The sequence below is a fragment of the Anomalospiza imberbis genome, chromosome 8, assembly GCF_031753505.1.
Source record: "Anomalospiza imberbis isolate Cuckoo-Finch-1a 21T00152 chromosome 8, ASM3175350v1, whole genome shotgun sequence".
Classification (NCBI taxonomy): domain Eukaryota; kingdom Metazoa; phylum Chordata; class Aves; order Passeriformes; family Viduidae; genus Anomalospiza; species Anomalospiza imberbis.
This window is the reverse complement of record NC_089688.1, coordinates 21,590,411-21,604,536: the sequence shown is the minus strand read 5'-3', so window position 1 is coordinate 21,604,536 and position 14,126 is coordinate 21,590,411. Positions and strand designations below refer to the sequence as shown.

Here is a 14,126-nt window from a genome sequence, read left to right as displayed (position 1 = left end):
GACAGGGACACACAAGGAATACAGTGCAGGAAAGGGTTTATTCATTTGCTACCGGGTGCAACCAGCACAGTACTGGGGGGTAGCAGGGCACGGGGCTGGGGGGTAGCTCTGGCTGTGCCAGAGCAGGCTAATTGTGCCGGCAGCGTCCACCAGCACCCAGGGAGAAGCCATGGTGACAATGGCAGTGGAAGGAGCCATAGCTGTTGTGGCATATATGGTCGCAGGGACCAGGCTGTGCCTGGCACTCATCTACGTCTGGGAAAGAAGGGGAAAAGGTTAGAGCTGTGCCAAGGGTTCAGGGAATGTCTGGCATGGGCAGGACAAGGGATGGAAGGGGCATGAGGGGGACAGCTCCAGGGCTGGGTGAACCTGGGTTGCAAAGGCAGTTGATCCTGCCACTGCTTGGTGCCAAAGCTGCTGGGTGGCAGATGTCCTTACTCTACCAACTCTTGCACAGCCACAGTCTGTCCATTCTGCCATCCAGCACTAGGGCTGTGAGCACAACTGGGCACCTCGATCATCTCTGCTGCCAAGGCAGCCTGGCAGCGGCAGGCGGCTGGGCACTGCAGGTACTCACCCAGGCACCGGCTGGCAGCCGGATCAAGGGGACGGAAGCCTGGGTGGCAGAGGCAGCTGTGTGCCCCAGGGGTGTTGATGCAGAGCTGGCTGCAGTTGTGCAAGCCCTGAGCACACTCATCGATGTCTGGTGGAGGTAAAGAGAGCAGTGTGGCGTTATAGCATGTAGCAGGGAAAAGCAGCCCAGCCCTGTTGTTGAGGTGCAGGCAGGGCTGCTTGCTGCACCTCAGCCCCTTCAGAGCTGCACATTTTGCTGTAGTCCCAGTGCAGAGCTGGGCCAGGGGCACCATCAGGCACCAGCCAGCTCCCAGCCCTGTGGTGGAGCAGCTGAGGCAGGCTGGGGGTGCTCCCCCTCCTGGGCTCCCTCCCTGTGCAGCCCCAGGGCAGGGTGGGCAGAAGCACAAGCACAGCCCTGCCCTGCAGAGCTCAGCAGACCAGGTTAATAGATGGGGTATAGTTTATTAGGGGTTTTCTGGGAGAGGGGCTGGAAGACTGTTGGGACAAAGCAGGGTCCGACTCCAAACAGTAGGGTCAATATGTTAAAAAACAGACCAGGAGGATCCTGCCCCTGCGGGGCTGGGAAGACCCTCCTCTGCCAGGGCTGGGGAGGTGGTTCCCGTCACCGAGGAGGGGGCAGGCAAAGCACACACGTCGCGGGCCAAACCAGCAGGCACATGGTAGGGTATCAAGGCGACGGTGCAAGCGACCACCGGGCAGGTACCAGCGTGGCAGGAATAGCACTGGGGCAGTGGGATGTGTGGGGAAAGGGGCACTGCCAGGCTGCCCCAGGACAGCCAGGTCTGTGCCCATCCCATTGCAGGTCACCCCAGTATGTCCCAGCCGGCACTTCCAGGGTGGTTTGACGTGGACAGAAAAAGAGACAGGCAGAGGCCAGCCCATCCTTTGACCAAGGCTGCTCTGGCGTGTTATGAGCAGGGGTTAAAGTGCAGAGAGACAAAGGCAGAGTCCGAGGACTAGAGAGAGGAGGACACTGTGGGGGAGCTCAGGCCAGCTCCCAGCAGAGGGATATCCCCCAAAAAAGGCCACTTGAGCTGCACAGAGAAGGAGAGAAGGAACAAGAGAGAAAAAGAGAAGGGGAGTCAATGGCAGCCCAGTGGGATGCACGGACAAACAGACACAGAACCAGGGTGGGAGTGGCTGGGCTGCTATCCAACAGGTTGAAGGCTGTGGCCTGGCCTTTGTCAGGGGTGCAACAGCATCCCAAGGTGGTGCTTTGGGGCTGATGCCAGCTGGCATGGGGTCAGGGTGTCCCAGCTATCACTCACCCACGCAAGCTGTGCCATCCTCGTTTGGCTCAAAGCCCCGGCTGCAGCGCTTGTTGCTGCGACAGCGGTACCCGCCATAGGTGTTGATGCAGAGAGGCTTGTCCCGGGGACAGATGAAGGGGAACTCAGTGCACTCATTTATGTCTGCAAAAGGGTCCTCAGTGTGAGATGTCTGGGCAGAGAGCTTGGGGCTACCAGCCCCTCCAGTTCCCTCGGTACACTGGATGGTCATCCCAGTGGTAGCCATGCATAAGCCATAGCTCTGCCCAGGATGCTCACAGCATGGCCACAGCCACCCTGCTGCATCTCTGCTGCCCCTCCATCACTCATGGCTGCAGCACGCAGCCTGCCACATGCCAGCCATGCCTCCTGTCCCAGCACATTGCTCTTACTGTTCCCTGTGACACCATGGTGCACCTCTAGAGCTGTACAGGTATCCCATTCCCAGGCCATGTGCCAGGCAGGCAGCTGTACCTGGCCCTGAGCCATGTGGCAGGCAGCCATCTCCCAGTCTCAGTGTCCCCCAAGGGGCTATGCCACAGCATCCTGGGTACAGGCACACCTCTGCTTCCAGCAGCCACTCACCTACACAGCGTCCATTCTCGTGCTGGGAGAATCCCTGCCCGCACTGCATTTGGGAAGAAGCAGAGACCACTGGGATGGGGAGGAATCACCCCTGGGCAGCCACTGAGCCAGCAGAGCCCAGGCCCTTGTTTCTGTCCCCAAAGTCTCACACCCTACACCCACACCTGGCCCTCACCTCCAGTGGGGCAGGCATGAGTGGCTCCTCCACATCCAGAGGGTAGGGGATCTCCAGGACAGAGTTGGTCTCGCTGCTCGCCACAGCTCGTGACACCACACGGCCATCTGGCCAAGTCACCTCCAGGCTGCTGGCTTCGTCATGCCCTGCAGGCGGGCAGCCCATCAAAGGGAGGGTCTCCAGGGTGGGCAGGGGCTGAAAGGAGGCCAGCGGGGTGGTAGGGATGGGAGGGGCAAAGTCTTCCCTTGCCCCCTGAGCCCAGCTCCAGGTGCTCATGCTGACAGCCCATGCACATAGATGTACTCTGAGGGGCGTACATGGGGACAATGGGATGACCTTGCAGTGGGCAGAGACACCCCTCCATGCTCAGCTGCTGGACATGCTGCACCAGGGGAGCGTTAAAGGGAAGGGAAAGCCCTACTGCCTGGGCAAAGCAGCAGGCAGGGGATGGGGAAGGGGGCAGCTGCCCCTTGCAGCACAGTGGTTGGGCAACCTGCCCCCAGCCTTGCATGGGGCCCAGCATACCTAGGGTGACAGGCATGGATGATTACTGCGCAGCGGGACACCGGGCAGCAGACACGGCCCCTGCCCTGGGGAGCGCCAGGGAAGGCTGGGGGTGGAGGCAGCCCCTCGACCCCCTAGCTCACCCAGTCCGAAGTGCGCCACAGGTTCCATCTCGCAGAGGTACCCGGAGCCACCGTCAATGATGCGCAGGTGGGCCCCGCTGCGCCGGGTGAACAGCACCACTTTGGCCCCCCGTGCAAAGGCCCCGAAGCGGGTACGGGGGATGACACGCAGCCAGTTGTTGCTGGTGCCCTGCAAGGGAGGAGGGAGCAGAGAGATTGAGCTGGGAGGGATGGGTACAACATGAGGAGTCCCTGCTTGACTCACCTGGGTGCCCTTGAAGATGGAGATTGGCTGTGCCATGGACTCGCCATGGGATAGGATGAGGTCCAGCATCCCATCGCCATCAAAATCTGTCACTGCACCTCCTGCAAGAACAGAATCATGTTGTGCCTGAGGCCTGGCCCCACGTTCCCCAGCACAAGACCTTGCTGCTGCTGTGGCCTTCCACTGGAAACGGCAGCACTCCTGGCCACGCAGGGACAAAAGGGAAAATGGGGTGATTTCAATGCAGGAGTGTGGTTAGCACCCCATGATCAGGTGCATTGGCACCTTGGGCAGTGGAGGGAACAGGCAGTGCCTGGAGGGCTGCAGGTCACAGGGAGCTGCCTGACCTCTTCCCAAATGCAGAGGTTGGCTTTGAGCAGTGGACACCCAGGAAGGGGCCCTTCAAGAGTGCCTTTGGGGTACTGGAGATGGCACTGTTGGCTGGGTATGGGTGGAGGGAAAAAGCATGCGGCCATTCCTGGGTGATGGGAGCTCCAGCCTGCTGGTGGGGAGCAGCAGATAACTCAGCCAGGTGTGTGGCATTCTCAGGCAAAGAAAGTGCCAGGCAGTGCTGTGCCAGAGAGGGGTGGACCCACCCGTGCCCCGTCCGTCCGGCTCAAGTGCATCCCCTGGATTCAGCTCTTCCACTATGGGGTCTGAGTGTTCTCTGCGGATGAGCCTGCCAAGGACACACACAGGGTATTAATGCCAGCTCCTGCAGTCCTCAGAACCTTCTGGGGCATGTCTGTTCCTTCCTGAAGAATCATGGTAGGAGTGAGCCCTGGTGGCTATAGGGTGTGGATGGAGGATGTGACTGTCCCCTTCCTGTTGGCACATCCCCACTCCATGCAGGGGCAACAGGAATTTCATAAGAACTTCTGGGTCTGAACTGCAGAGTAGCAACACCATCTCGCATCCCTCTGGAACCTGGAGATGTCTCCAAAGGGCTCCTTGCAAAACCCTTGCCCTCTACCCACCCATGGGTGCAAGCATTGGGTAGAAAACCCGTTCCCATCGCCCTACACACCAGACAGCCCGTTCCCATCGTGCTACACAGAAATAATAAGAAGTGACCCCCACAATTAACAGGAGCCATGAACAAGCTTCCACACGGCTGCTAATCAGCGGTGCTGGGGACCCTAGGGGCCGCTTGCAGGCACGATCACAGTGACTGGTAATGATGCCAGGAAGGGCTCAGTCACGACGCCTTTTATGAGCTGAGCCCGAGCCGTGGCACCGCTGGAGGGGAGCCCTGTGAGCCTGGCTGCGCTGCGAGGGCGGCTCGACTCCCAGAGCAGGGGGCAGGCTCCCCGGCCCCCGGCCGGCTCCTACCGGAAGAGGCGGTTGGCGGAGGAGCCGCGGTAAGCGATGTTGTTGAAGAAAACCTCCAGCTCCTGGTCATTGTCGAAGTCGGCTGCGATGACGGTGCGGACGGGGGACGGCATGGAGAACTTGGGGGTGGCGATGTCCTGCATGGACACAGCCTGACAATAGGCACAGGAAGCAGGACGCCTGGGTCCCGCTTTGATGCCTCGGCTCCTCTCCTCGCTGACAAGTGGGGCTCAAAGACAATTCAGAGTGAAGCCAGCCCCCCTGGCCGAGGTGGCTCAGTGGCAGAGCCATCAGTGCGGGGGCTCCCAGCCCTCACCCGGAATCGGACGCGCCCGGGAGCTCCGCTCTGCAGGTAGAGGCGGTGCGGCCCGTTCCAGTTGCCATAGACGATGTCCACTCGGCCGTCGCGGTTGAAGTCAGCCAGCGCCACACCGCGTCCGTGCTGGTAGGGGTCATCCAGCCCTGGGGAACCGCAAGGGGACAGGGGCAGACGGGAACCCCTCCCTGCCCCCTTGTCCCCAGCACACCTCCTAGGATGTGCTCCATCGTCCCCAGACAGGTCCTCCAAGCGCAGGGTTACATCCCTGCTGTGTTGATGGATGCCCCGATGCATCTCAGCCACTGCACGGTGGTCAGTGGGGCTCTGGGTCCCTAGGGCTGTCCCCCCCGCACTCGTCCATCCAGTGCAGGCAGGGACAGGCAGAACCACCCCTGCCCTGAAGTCCCCAGCGTCTGTATGTTCCCCGCAGCTTCCCCTACTCACCCACAGCAGCTGCCACGTCCCTGTACGTCCCGTCCCCCCGGTTGTGGAAGAGGAAATTTGGGCTGTTCTCATTACCGCAGAATATGTCAGAGGCACTGTCACTCAGGATGGGGCCCACGGCCACCCCCCGGCCACCTGGGGACAGTAGCCCGGGATAAGGGGACAGTCCACACGGGAGTTTGTGTTTCTCATGTTCCCTCAGTGTTGCCCATACGGTGGACGCAAGCACCCTCTCACCTGTGTCCCATTCTTGCCCACCCCCAATCCCTCTCATCAGGAGCTAATTGGGCCAGGCAGCCGCTTGTGTCACTCCCAACCCTAATCACTGCCATCGCCATGGTGACAACACTCCTAATTAGTGACAATTTACCGCTGGGGCACGCAGCAGTCCCCACGGTGGTGGGGCAGCATGGGGCGCAGGCGGGCTTGCTCCTCCTGACGCCTACGTTCCCAAACCCCGCTGCCCGCCCTGTGGAAGCTGTGAACTCGGGAGGGACTAGCCCCGGTGATGGTGGGCACAGGGGTCCTGCCAGGCGTGCACCCACGCTCCTGGTCGCTTTCACGGGCCGTGGGGCTGCCACTAGATGGGGCAGTCAGGCAGCCCGACGCGTGGCACGGACCTCCGGCTGCACTGCCCTGCCACAGCGAGGTCTCACGTTCGCCATGCCCTGCAGCGCCCCGTCCCCCCCGCAGGGCCACAGCAGCTGGGTGTACCTGTGTACTTGCTGACGCCAGCCTGGGCGGCCACATCCACCAGAACCACGACACCACGGGCAGGGTCACTGGCAGCCACATTCATCTCAATCAGGGCATGGGGGCCCACGTTGCCGCTGGCATAGTTGGCGATGTAGATGGAGTACCTGCCGGAGCCCTGCAGCCGGCAGCACCGCCTCAGCACCCACCCACCCACAGCTCATCTCCACGGGGACCCCAGGATGCCTGCTGTGAATGCTCTTATTGCTCCGTGGGAGCAGGCACTGCTACTGTGTGCTCAGCAAGAGCTCTGCAAAGCCCACAGCAAAAAGCATCCCAGGAGTAGGGATGTGCCCCATTGCCTCCAGGAGCTCTCTGGTCAGAGTGCTGGCATGGGGCACATTATCCCCCCTCCCAGCATTCCCGGTGTGCCAGGTCCTCCCAGTTTCCACCACCCCCTTTGTCCCGTGTAGTAGCTACACCCTGATTTAGCGATAATCATTTGGAAACAAACCGCCGGAGGAGGAGGACGAAGAATGAGCAGGTGACAGGAACATAAATCACCTCGACAGGCACGTTTATCAGCTGGTGGCAACTGTGTGGACAGGCATCCACAGTCTACAGCTGGGGCTGTTGCTAGCCCTGACAGTCAAGGGGCAGCTGGGGCCAAGCTTGAGATGGCAGGGGCAAGGGGAGCAGGCCCCCAGGACTCCATTGAAAGGACACTGGGAGTGGGAAGGGGGCAGAGATGCCCCTGTCCACAGAACCCTGCTTGCTCACCGTCCGGTCCACACAGGCGACAGAACGGCCGGCAAAGCGGCTGGCCACGTCCCGGTTCACCTCGTCACTCAGGATGTCCTCCCAGCGCCCATTGCGGAGCTTGAAGAGCTTGTCTGTGTAGGTGGCCATGCCTGGGGAAGGGGGCACAGGTCGGTGGCCTCCAGAACACTGCCTCCTCCTGAGGAGGGTGCTTTGTAGTAAGGAAGGCTGTGGATATGGTACCCTTCTTCCAGAGCACCCCAAATATCTGCTGTCCCTGCAGCCCCCTACAATGCCATAGGGCTGGGCTGCTGCTGCAAGAGCCCCATGACTCTTAAGGGCCACAGGGAGACACACAGAAGAATCAACTCATTAAGCTAAAATATGTCCCAATGAGGCACAGCCTTGTAGATCATCCCCCAGAAGGTAAAAAAAAAAAAAATTAAAAAAGAAATCGATTCAGTGACAGGCACAGTCAGCGAGCTACGCTGCTTGTGACAGCACCAATGGCAGATCCTGATTTAGGGACAGGTGTGCCACCAGCCACTGCCAGCCCGAGCAATTAGGAGCACTGTGAAGACAGATCTGCTCCCTGGAGGTCAGGGACACAGGGCAGAGCTGGGCTGCAGCACCAAGCCAGGGAGCCCTGAGGATTCCCTGTGCCAGCTTGGAGCATGTAAGTCTTGTTCCCATGACAGGCATGCCAGGAGCAGGGACAGCACTAGACTTAACCTGGTGCAGCAGGCACAGGAGAGCCATGAGACCAAAGGGCACAACTGCTGCAGCACACAGCTGGGATTTACAGTGCAGGGTCCCTGTGGCAGGACAGTCGAGGGGGCAGAAGGAACTCTTCTGTCCCTCTTGGGGTGCCACAAAAAGGGCGATGGGCAGCTGGAAGTGCTGACTTGGTGGCTGGCTGGGCTCAGTGTCCCACCCGTGCTGCCATCAATCAGTGGAGCCACTCAGCTGAGAAATTAACTCCAGCCCGCACACATCCCTCACATGCCGAAGGTCGCGGGCAGCCATGCCGGGGGCTCCCCCCGTGCCTGGGGCCCGGCTGCCGGCAAGGCTCACCAGAAAAGGCATTGTTGGTGTTGAGGAAGTAGATCTCCTCGCGGCCATCGCCGTCAATGTCACAGGCTGTCACACCGATGGCGTGGCCCTGCCGGTCCCGCAGTGCATAGTACGGGGAGCCCCGCTCATCCTCTGCCACGTTCACCAGCCGCCCCTGTGCCTTGTCATACTTGAGCACCAGGTTGGGGCCATTGTACCTGTGAGTGTAAGGAGGGGTATTGGCTTCCCGAGGATTGGGGATGGAATAAAAGCCCCTGTCTCACCCCTGGGGGGACATTGGGTGCGATATTGGATTTTCCCCGTGATGGGCACTGCAGAGACCTGCATGGTCCATGGAGGCCAAGGACCTCAGGCATCCCATGCCTGGCAACACCAGGGAAGCAGTGGGGATCAGGCAGATAGCAGTACAGGATGGGGTGCAGGTCCCTGCTTGTAGAGCTTTCCCAGGGCAAGGAAACCAGCACGCAAGGCAAATCCTCTCAGCACGGTGCATCCCACTGGCTCCTCGCCCGCTCCTGCCCAACGCACCAGTAAACAAGTTATACAACTGGCACCACAACTGCTTACAAAACTCCAGCTGCCTTCTTGACTCAGCACAGCTGGGAGTGGTGGCCCAGACCCCTCCAGGGTTCCCAGTGCTGCCCGTGTTTTCCTGCCTCAGTGATGTTCAGAGCAGCAGCAGGGCCAGATTTTGACTGCCTGCTACCATAGTGCCTCCAGGTAGCTGGATGGGATCTGTGAGGATAAAGGTGGGCACACCTGTGTGTGCAAGCCTCTTTAGGGAGTGAGGATGGTGGTGTGTACACAGATACCCTGCAGTAGCAGCTTGCAGCAGTGCCAGCACATGCACAGAGCCTACACCACGGTCCCTGCTCTTCCTGACCAGGGTTGGACCTGCTGGCAGCAGCTGCTCTGTGTCCAGCCCCACTTGGGCACTGGCAGCACAGCACACGGCTCCCTGCTTCCCCAGCTCCTGCCAGCCCTTCCCAGCCATCGCTCCAATAAAGGACTATAAAAAAACCTCCAGCCAATTAACTGAATCTCCAGAGAGAGCTGAGTCCTGTCAGCGGAGCTGAGACAGCCTGGGGACACGCTGGCTGTGCACTACAGGGTGGACCCTGGCTGCTGGGCAGCCGCCACTGCCCCACAGAGAAGAGACCGATGGGGGTACTCATGTGGCCCTACACAGGCACTCAGCTGGCACCAACACCCTGTGTGGGTGCACACATACACACATTCACTGGGGGGTGCACGCAGACCTCAACCCACCCACCTTTGTGCACACCCCCCCAGCTGGCCACAAGACCACGGAGGAGGGAGGAATTCCTGTCCCTGGAGCGCCACGAGTCCTGCTGTCACTGAGGCAGTAGGTGCACCACTCACCCTGCCACCACAATCTCGAAGTCACCGTCGGCATCCAGGTCGGTGACAGCCACGCCGTAGTTGAGCTGTGTGGGATTGCTGTCGTAGTCAGGTGGGAGAAGGCGCTGGGTGACGGCTGCAAACATGGGCTCACTGCGCTGGGAGCACTCGCTGAGCCAGGCCAGGGACAGCAGGCACAACGCCAGCATCCTGGACACCTGGGAGAGACCTGCAGCCCATCAGCTCGGGAGGACACTGCTCCATGATGCCCAAGCAGCCCTACTGTCCTTGCATGGGAGATGCTCTCTTTTCACCCCTTGCCACAGCACCCCAGCCTGCACCACGCCACCTGTCCCTTGACCCTTGGGCACTGTCACTCCGGCATCCCCATGCATGGACTGCCCTGGCACTGTTCACCCTTGGAACAAGATCATACTCCAGTGAGCTGGGGCTGAGCAGCAGCCCAGCCTTGGCAGCCCATCCTATTAGAGGGACTGGAGAGGCAGCAGGAGGGCTGTGGGGTGCTGACAAAGCTGGGCTCAAGCCCAGCTCACTCTGCCCTAAGGTGCCACTGGTTTCCAAGGTCCTGGTAAGTCAAAATGTCAGTCACTGCTCCCTTGGCAGGGTCAGAGGAAGAAGACATTCGCTGGCCTGAGGAGTTTGGTCTTCCAAAGCTGGGGAAGTTCACAGGGAGAACACAGGGATACTTTATCAGGTTACTCCCATGTGCCTCAGTTTCCCCATCCTGCTGGAAGTGCTCCTCCCAGGGTCTCTGCAGGGTGAGCTCCTTCCAGACTGGCCAGGGAAGGCTTCTGCACAGGGATGCAGCCATGAGAAGATGCTGGGAGGAACAGGAGACTGGGAGGAGAGGCTCATTTAACCTGGACTGCGGAGGACAGCTTCTGCCAGCACTGCTGGCAAGGCTTCAGAGATTTTGGAGCTGGCTCTGACCTGGCTGTAGCACAGGTGATGAGCAGGGTGGCACTTAGGAGGGCAACCCCTCATCCCAGGCCTGGCAGTCACCTCCAGAGGGGAAGAGCCCAGAAATGAGCTGTGTGTCCCCAGGCTATGGGCATGATCCCACATGCCTGCATTCCAGTTCGGAGAAAAAGCAGCCTGGTCCGCTCCTGCAAACTGGAGGGGTGGTTGGGGCACCTGGGCTGCAAGGGGACAATGTTTCATGTGACTGTGCCTGGGCAGAACTGCCCTTCCCAGCCAGGAACAGTCCCCCCGTACAGGAGTGAATGCCAGCTGGTCCCCATGCTGTTGGACTCGGACACCAAGCCAAGGAAGCTGTGGCAGCTGTGTGGTACCATAGATGCCCAGCTTGGAGAGGGGAAGGTGCCCAAGATTTAGACTCTGGAAGACCCAGTGGGTTGAGGAGAACAGCCTGCTGCTGCCTCCTCTGGGGATGGGAATGGTCTCAAGGCTCTCTTGGGGGCCAGGATTCCCATGCCATAACTAGCTTCCTATGCCATAACTAGCTTCCAGACCCATAGGAATGGGCTGTTCTCCAGCTGCAGAGGAAACTGTAACCCTACTGCCCACAACACCCAGTGTCCTGTATTCCATTGCACCAGCCTGCTCCCCTTTCCTCTTCAACCCCATTTGCAGCCTGGGCACAGCTTCCAGGGTAGATGTGTGTGTGTCCCCAGCTCTACCCTGTGCTGCTCTGGTTCTCTTCCTGTAATGGCCCATTACCCTGCCACACTGTCTGGAGCAGCTCTTGAGGGGCAGGAGCCTGGATCCTTCCCTGGTGCAGGGGTCCCATTCAAGACACATGTGATGGGGACAGGGTTCATTGGGTTGTTCAGGGATGGGAAAGTCCCTGGGTGTCACTCTGCAGTGCCAGACAGTGAAGGAAGGGGAGCCTTTGCCACAGCCACACTCCAGGCTTACCAAAAAGAGCACGGGGGAGAGCCACTGACATTGTGAACATATGGGTGCAGGGCTGCCACATAAGCCCCTGGCCCTGCAGAGCAGTACTGCCTCATTCCCAGCCACAGCCAGATGATGGGTGGCTGTCCCCAAGCCATTGGCAGGGCTCCCTGTCTTTGCCCACTCCAGCTCCCACTCCCCAGAGCCTGGACTGTTACCCAGGTCCCCCCCCCCCCCACGCCTCATCCAGCTGCAGCTGAAATCCCTCCAAGTTGGATGGAGCTTTTCCAGTAGGAAACAATGTTCCTGATTGGAGACAAAAGGCTTTTCCCAGTGGATCCGGTGCTTGGTGCCATGGGGAAGGGATGTCCAGCCCAGAACCAGGCCATTTTGGGAAGGGAGGGAGACTCAGGCTCTGCATGTCAGATGCAGAAGGGCCTCATCATTCCCAGCATGCTTTTGATAGAAGCACAGTCCCAGCAAGAAGCTTCACCTGTGGTTTTAGGCTATGGGTTCCTGCCTGTATGCAGGGCAGACCTCAGTCTATCTTGTTCCAGCAGAGTCACGTCCTGGCCTGTGCAGTGGCATCTGGTGGCAAGGTCACCCCAGGGTGCTTCTGCAGCATGGCTAGTGACACAAAGCCAAGGTGCCACTGGGAGGATGCTAAGGCACCCATGCAGGGTGCAGCCAGGCAGCCCTGGGGGAGGGCGTTGTCCCATGGCAGAGATGCAGCATGTAGGATTCATGTGAGCCCATGCATTGCTATGACTGACAGTGCCCAGTGGGGAGGGTGGGATGGGACTGGAAAGGGACCGTGGGACAGGCAGGCGATTGGGCCCCACACCTCTCACCACAGGTGGGGAGATTCTGTCCCCAGATCTCCTCATTGTACACACATGGACAAACCCTGGTCTACATCATGGGGAAAGGTGGGTGTGAGGTCCCTGTGCGGCCACCCCATCCCACATGTCACCATGACATTGCTGCCCTCCACACCACGCACCCCAGTGATGTCATGCTCCACCACTGCAGCAACATCCCGTTTTGGGCCGCAGTCACCTCCAGCACCTCTACGACATTTCTTGACATCATACAGCAAGGGCATCACTGCACCCCAAATGCACCCCAAAGCGGTGACAACAAGGTGACATCACAGCACCTCATGCCACCATGCTGCATGTGCCCCAGTAACATCATATTCTCATTCCTAGCATTCCCAGACTGCCACAGCTGTATCTGCCAGGGCAGAGGACAGGCAGGAGACGTCCCACAGACCCAGCAGACCCCTCTTCCACAGCAGCTGGGCTGCCCGGAGTACCAGCAGTGTCCCTGCACAGCTCCTCAATCCCAAGCAGCCCAGACCCTGCAGTGCCTATGCTCCAGCCAAAGCCCGTGAGCCTGGGTCCTGCTGCGACGTCTGCTCACTGCTGCGAGCCTGTCCCTCCTATGCAGGACTCCTCAGTGCTGGACCTGGCAGGCTGGGGCTCAGCCAGCAGCAGTCAATGCAGTGTGGAAATGAGCAGTCACTTCAGCCTCTGAGCTCACCCCAAAGGGACACCAGGTCCTTGGAGGTCTCAGGCCCACCAGCACACAGCCAGCCCCTTCCCACAGAGGCAGGTGCATGGCTGGACCCCTCCGTCCACTGCCCCCCGCTCCTCCACGGGCTCAGCCACGACCAAGTACAAGTGCCGCTGTAAAGAGGGGCTGTCCCTCGCTGCTCACAGTCCTGCTGCCCCTGCCAGCGCTCCCCAGTCCCAGCACACACCCCCCATCACCGTACAGCCTCTAGAGCACGGTCCTCCCCAGCCCAGCATCCTTCCATCCCCATGCCATCCTTCTTCCCGCTCCCTCCCGGCTCACTACCCCGCATCCCCTCCACGCCACGGGGACAGGCTACGTGCCCGCGGTCCCGCTCCGCCCTCCACCAACTTCTCCCCGGGCCGGTGACCGTGCCGGAGTTGAGAGACGCCCCTCCCCGCCCCGGAGTCCCCGGGAAACTTCGCGGAGCAGCAAAACCACGCCGCTACTCACGGGCCAGGGGGGCCGCCCGGCGCCCCCACGGCGGCGGGAGCGCATCCCGCACCGCCGCCTCGCCGCCCGCCGCGCCTCCCGCCTCCGGCTGCACCGCTCCCGGCTCCCGACGGGCCCGCGCCCGCCGCGCGGCGCCTTAAGAACGGGCGGCGGCGGCGGCGGCCAGCGGGGCGGGGGGCGCCGCTGCCAATGGGGAGCGCGGGGTGGGGCCGCCCGCCGCCAGGTCCGGCCCCGCGGTGCTGCGGGGGGGCACCGGGGAGCATCGCCCCGGGCACCGGGTACCGAGAGGAGGGGAGGGCGTCCCGGGATGCCGGAGCCACAGCCACGGCCACGGCGGGCAGTGTGTCCCGGCTCGCTGCGGTCGCTCCAGGGGTGCTGGATGGGGAGCAGTCGGGCCGTGGCTGGATACGGCTCCCCAGCTCCTGCAAGGGCAGCTGGCGTGGTGAACCGAGCAGAGCCAGGGGCCTGACCCGGCCTGGGGGCGGCGGAGGTCGGGCACAGGAGGAGGAAAGAGAGCGGATCTGGGCAACCCCCTGGTACAAGTCTATTTTCTGGGAAGGGCAAAGGAGAACAGTTTTAGACTAAAAGAGGGGAGATCTAGATTAGATGTTAGAAGGAAATTATTCACAGTGAAAACGGTGAGACACAGGAACGGGTCATCCAGAGAAGTTTTAGGTGCCCCATCCCTCGAAGCATTCTAGGCTGAATGGATGGAGCCCTG

At 60.8% G+C, this 14,126-nt stretch overlaps 1 protein-coding gene across 3 annotated transcripts; it reads right to left on the bottom strand.

Moving 5' to 3' along the window:
- Window positions 1–97: 97 nt before the first annotated feature.
- CRTAC1 (cartilage acidic protein 1) lies at window positions 98–13,528 on the bottom strand. Of its 3 annotated transcripts, none has more exons than XM_068197802.1 (16): window positions 13,406–13,528; window positions 9,518–9,714; window positions 8,135–8,331; window positions 7,082–7,212; window positions 6,323–6,479; window positions 5,609–5,743; window positions 5,162–5,307; window positions 4,846–4,982; window positions 4,110–4,192; window positions 3,514–3,614; window positions 3,270–3,438; window positions 2,623–2,768; window positions 2,448–2,490; window positions 1,863–2,006; window positions 578–703; window positions 98–255 (listed from the first exon to the last, which is right to left on the bottom strand). In XM_068197802.1, exons 1-16 carry the CDS (start codon window positions 13,448–13,450, stop codon window positions 128–130), a joined length of 2,085 nt encoding a protein of 694 aa, XP_068053903.1. In that variant the 5' UTR covers window positions 13,451–13,528; the 3' UTR covers window positions 98–127. The 3 variants fall into 3 exon arrangements, with proteins under 3 accessions (XP_068053903.1, XP_068053904.1, XP_068053905.1); XM_068197803.1 differs by having other exon boundaries at window positions 9,518–9,725; window positions 13,406–13,469; XM_068197804.1 differs by lacking the exons at window positions 98–255; window positions 578–703 and adding an exon at window positions 1,367–1,628.
- Window positions 13,529–14,126: the final 598 nt, after the last annotated feature.

Coding starts and splice junctions, on each gene's coding strand:
- CRTAC1 (XM_068197802.1), bottom strand. CDS start 13,450: ATGCGCTCCCGCCGCCGTGGGGGCGCCGGGCGGCCCCCCTGGCCC. Junction 6,480..7,081: donor TCGCCTGTGTGGACCGGACG/GTGAGCAAGCAG, acceptor TGCCGGCTGCAG/GGCTCCGGCAGGTACTCCAT. Junction 3,615..4,109: donor GCCGGACGGACGGGGCACGG/GTGGGTCCACCC, acceptor CTGTTCTTGCAG/GAGGTGCAGTGACAGATTTT.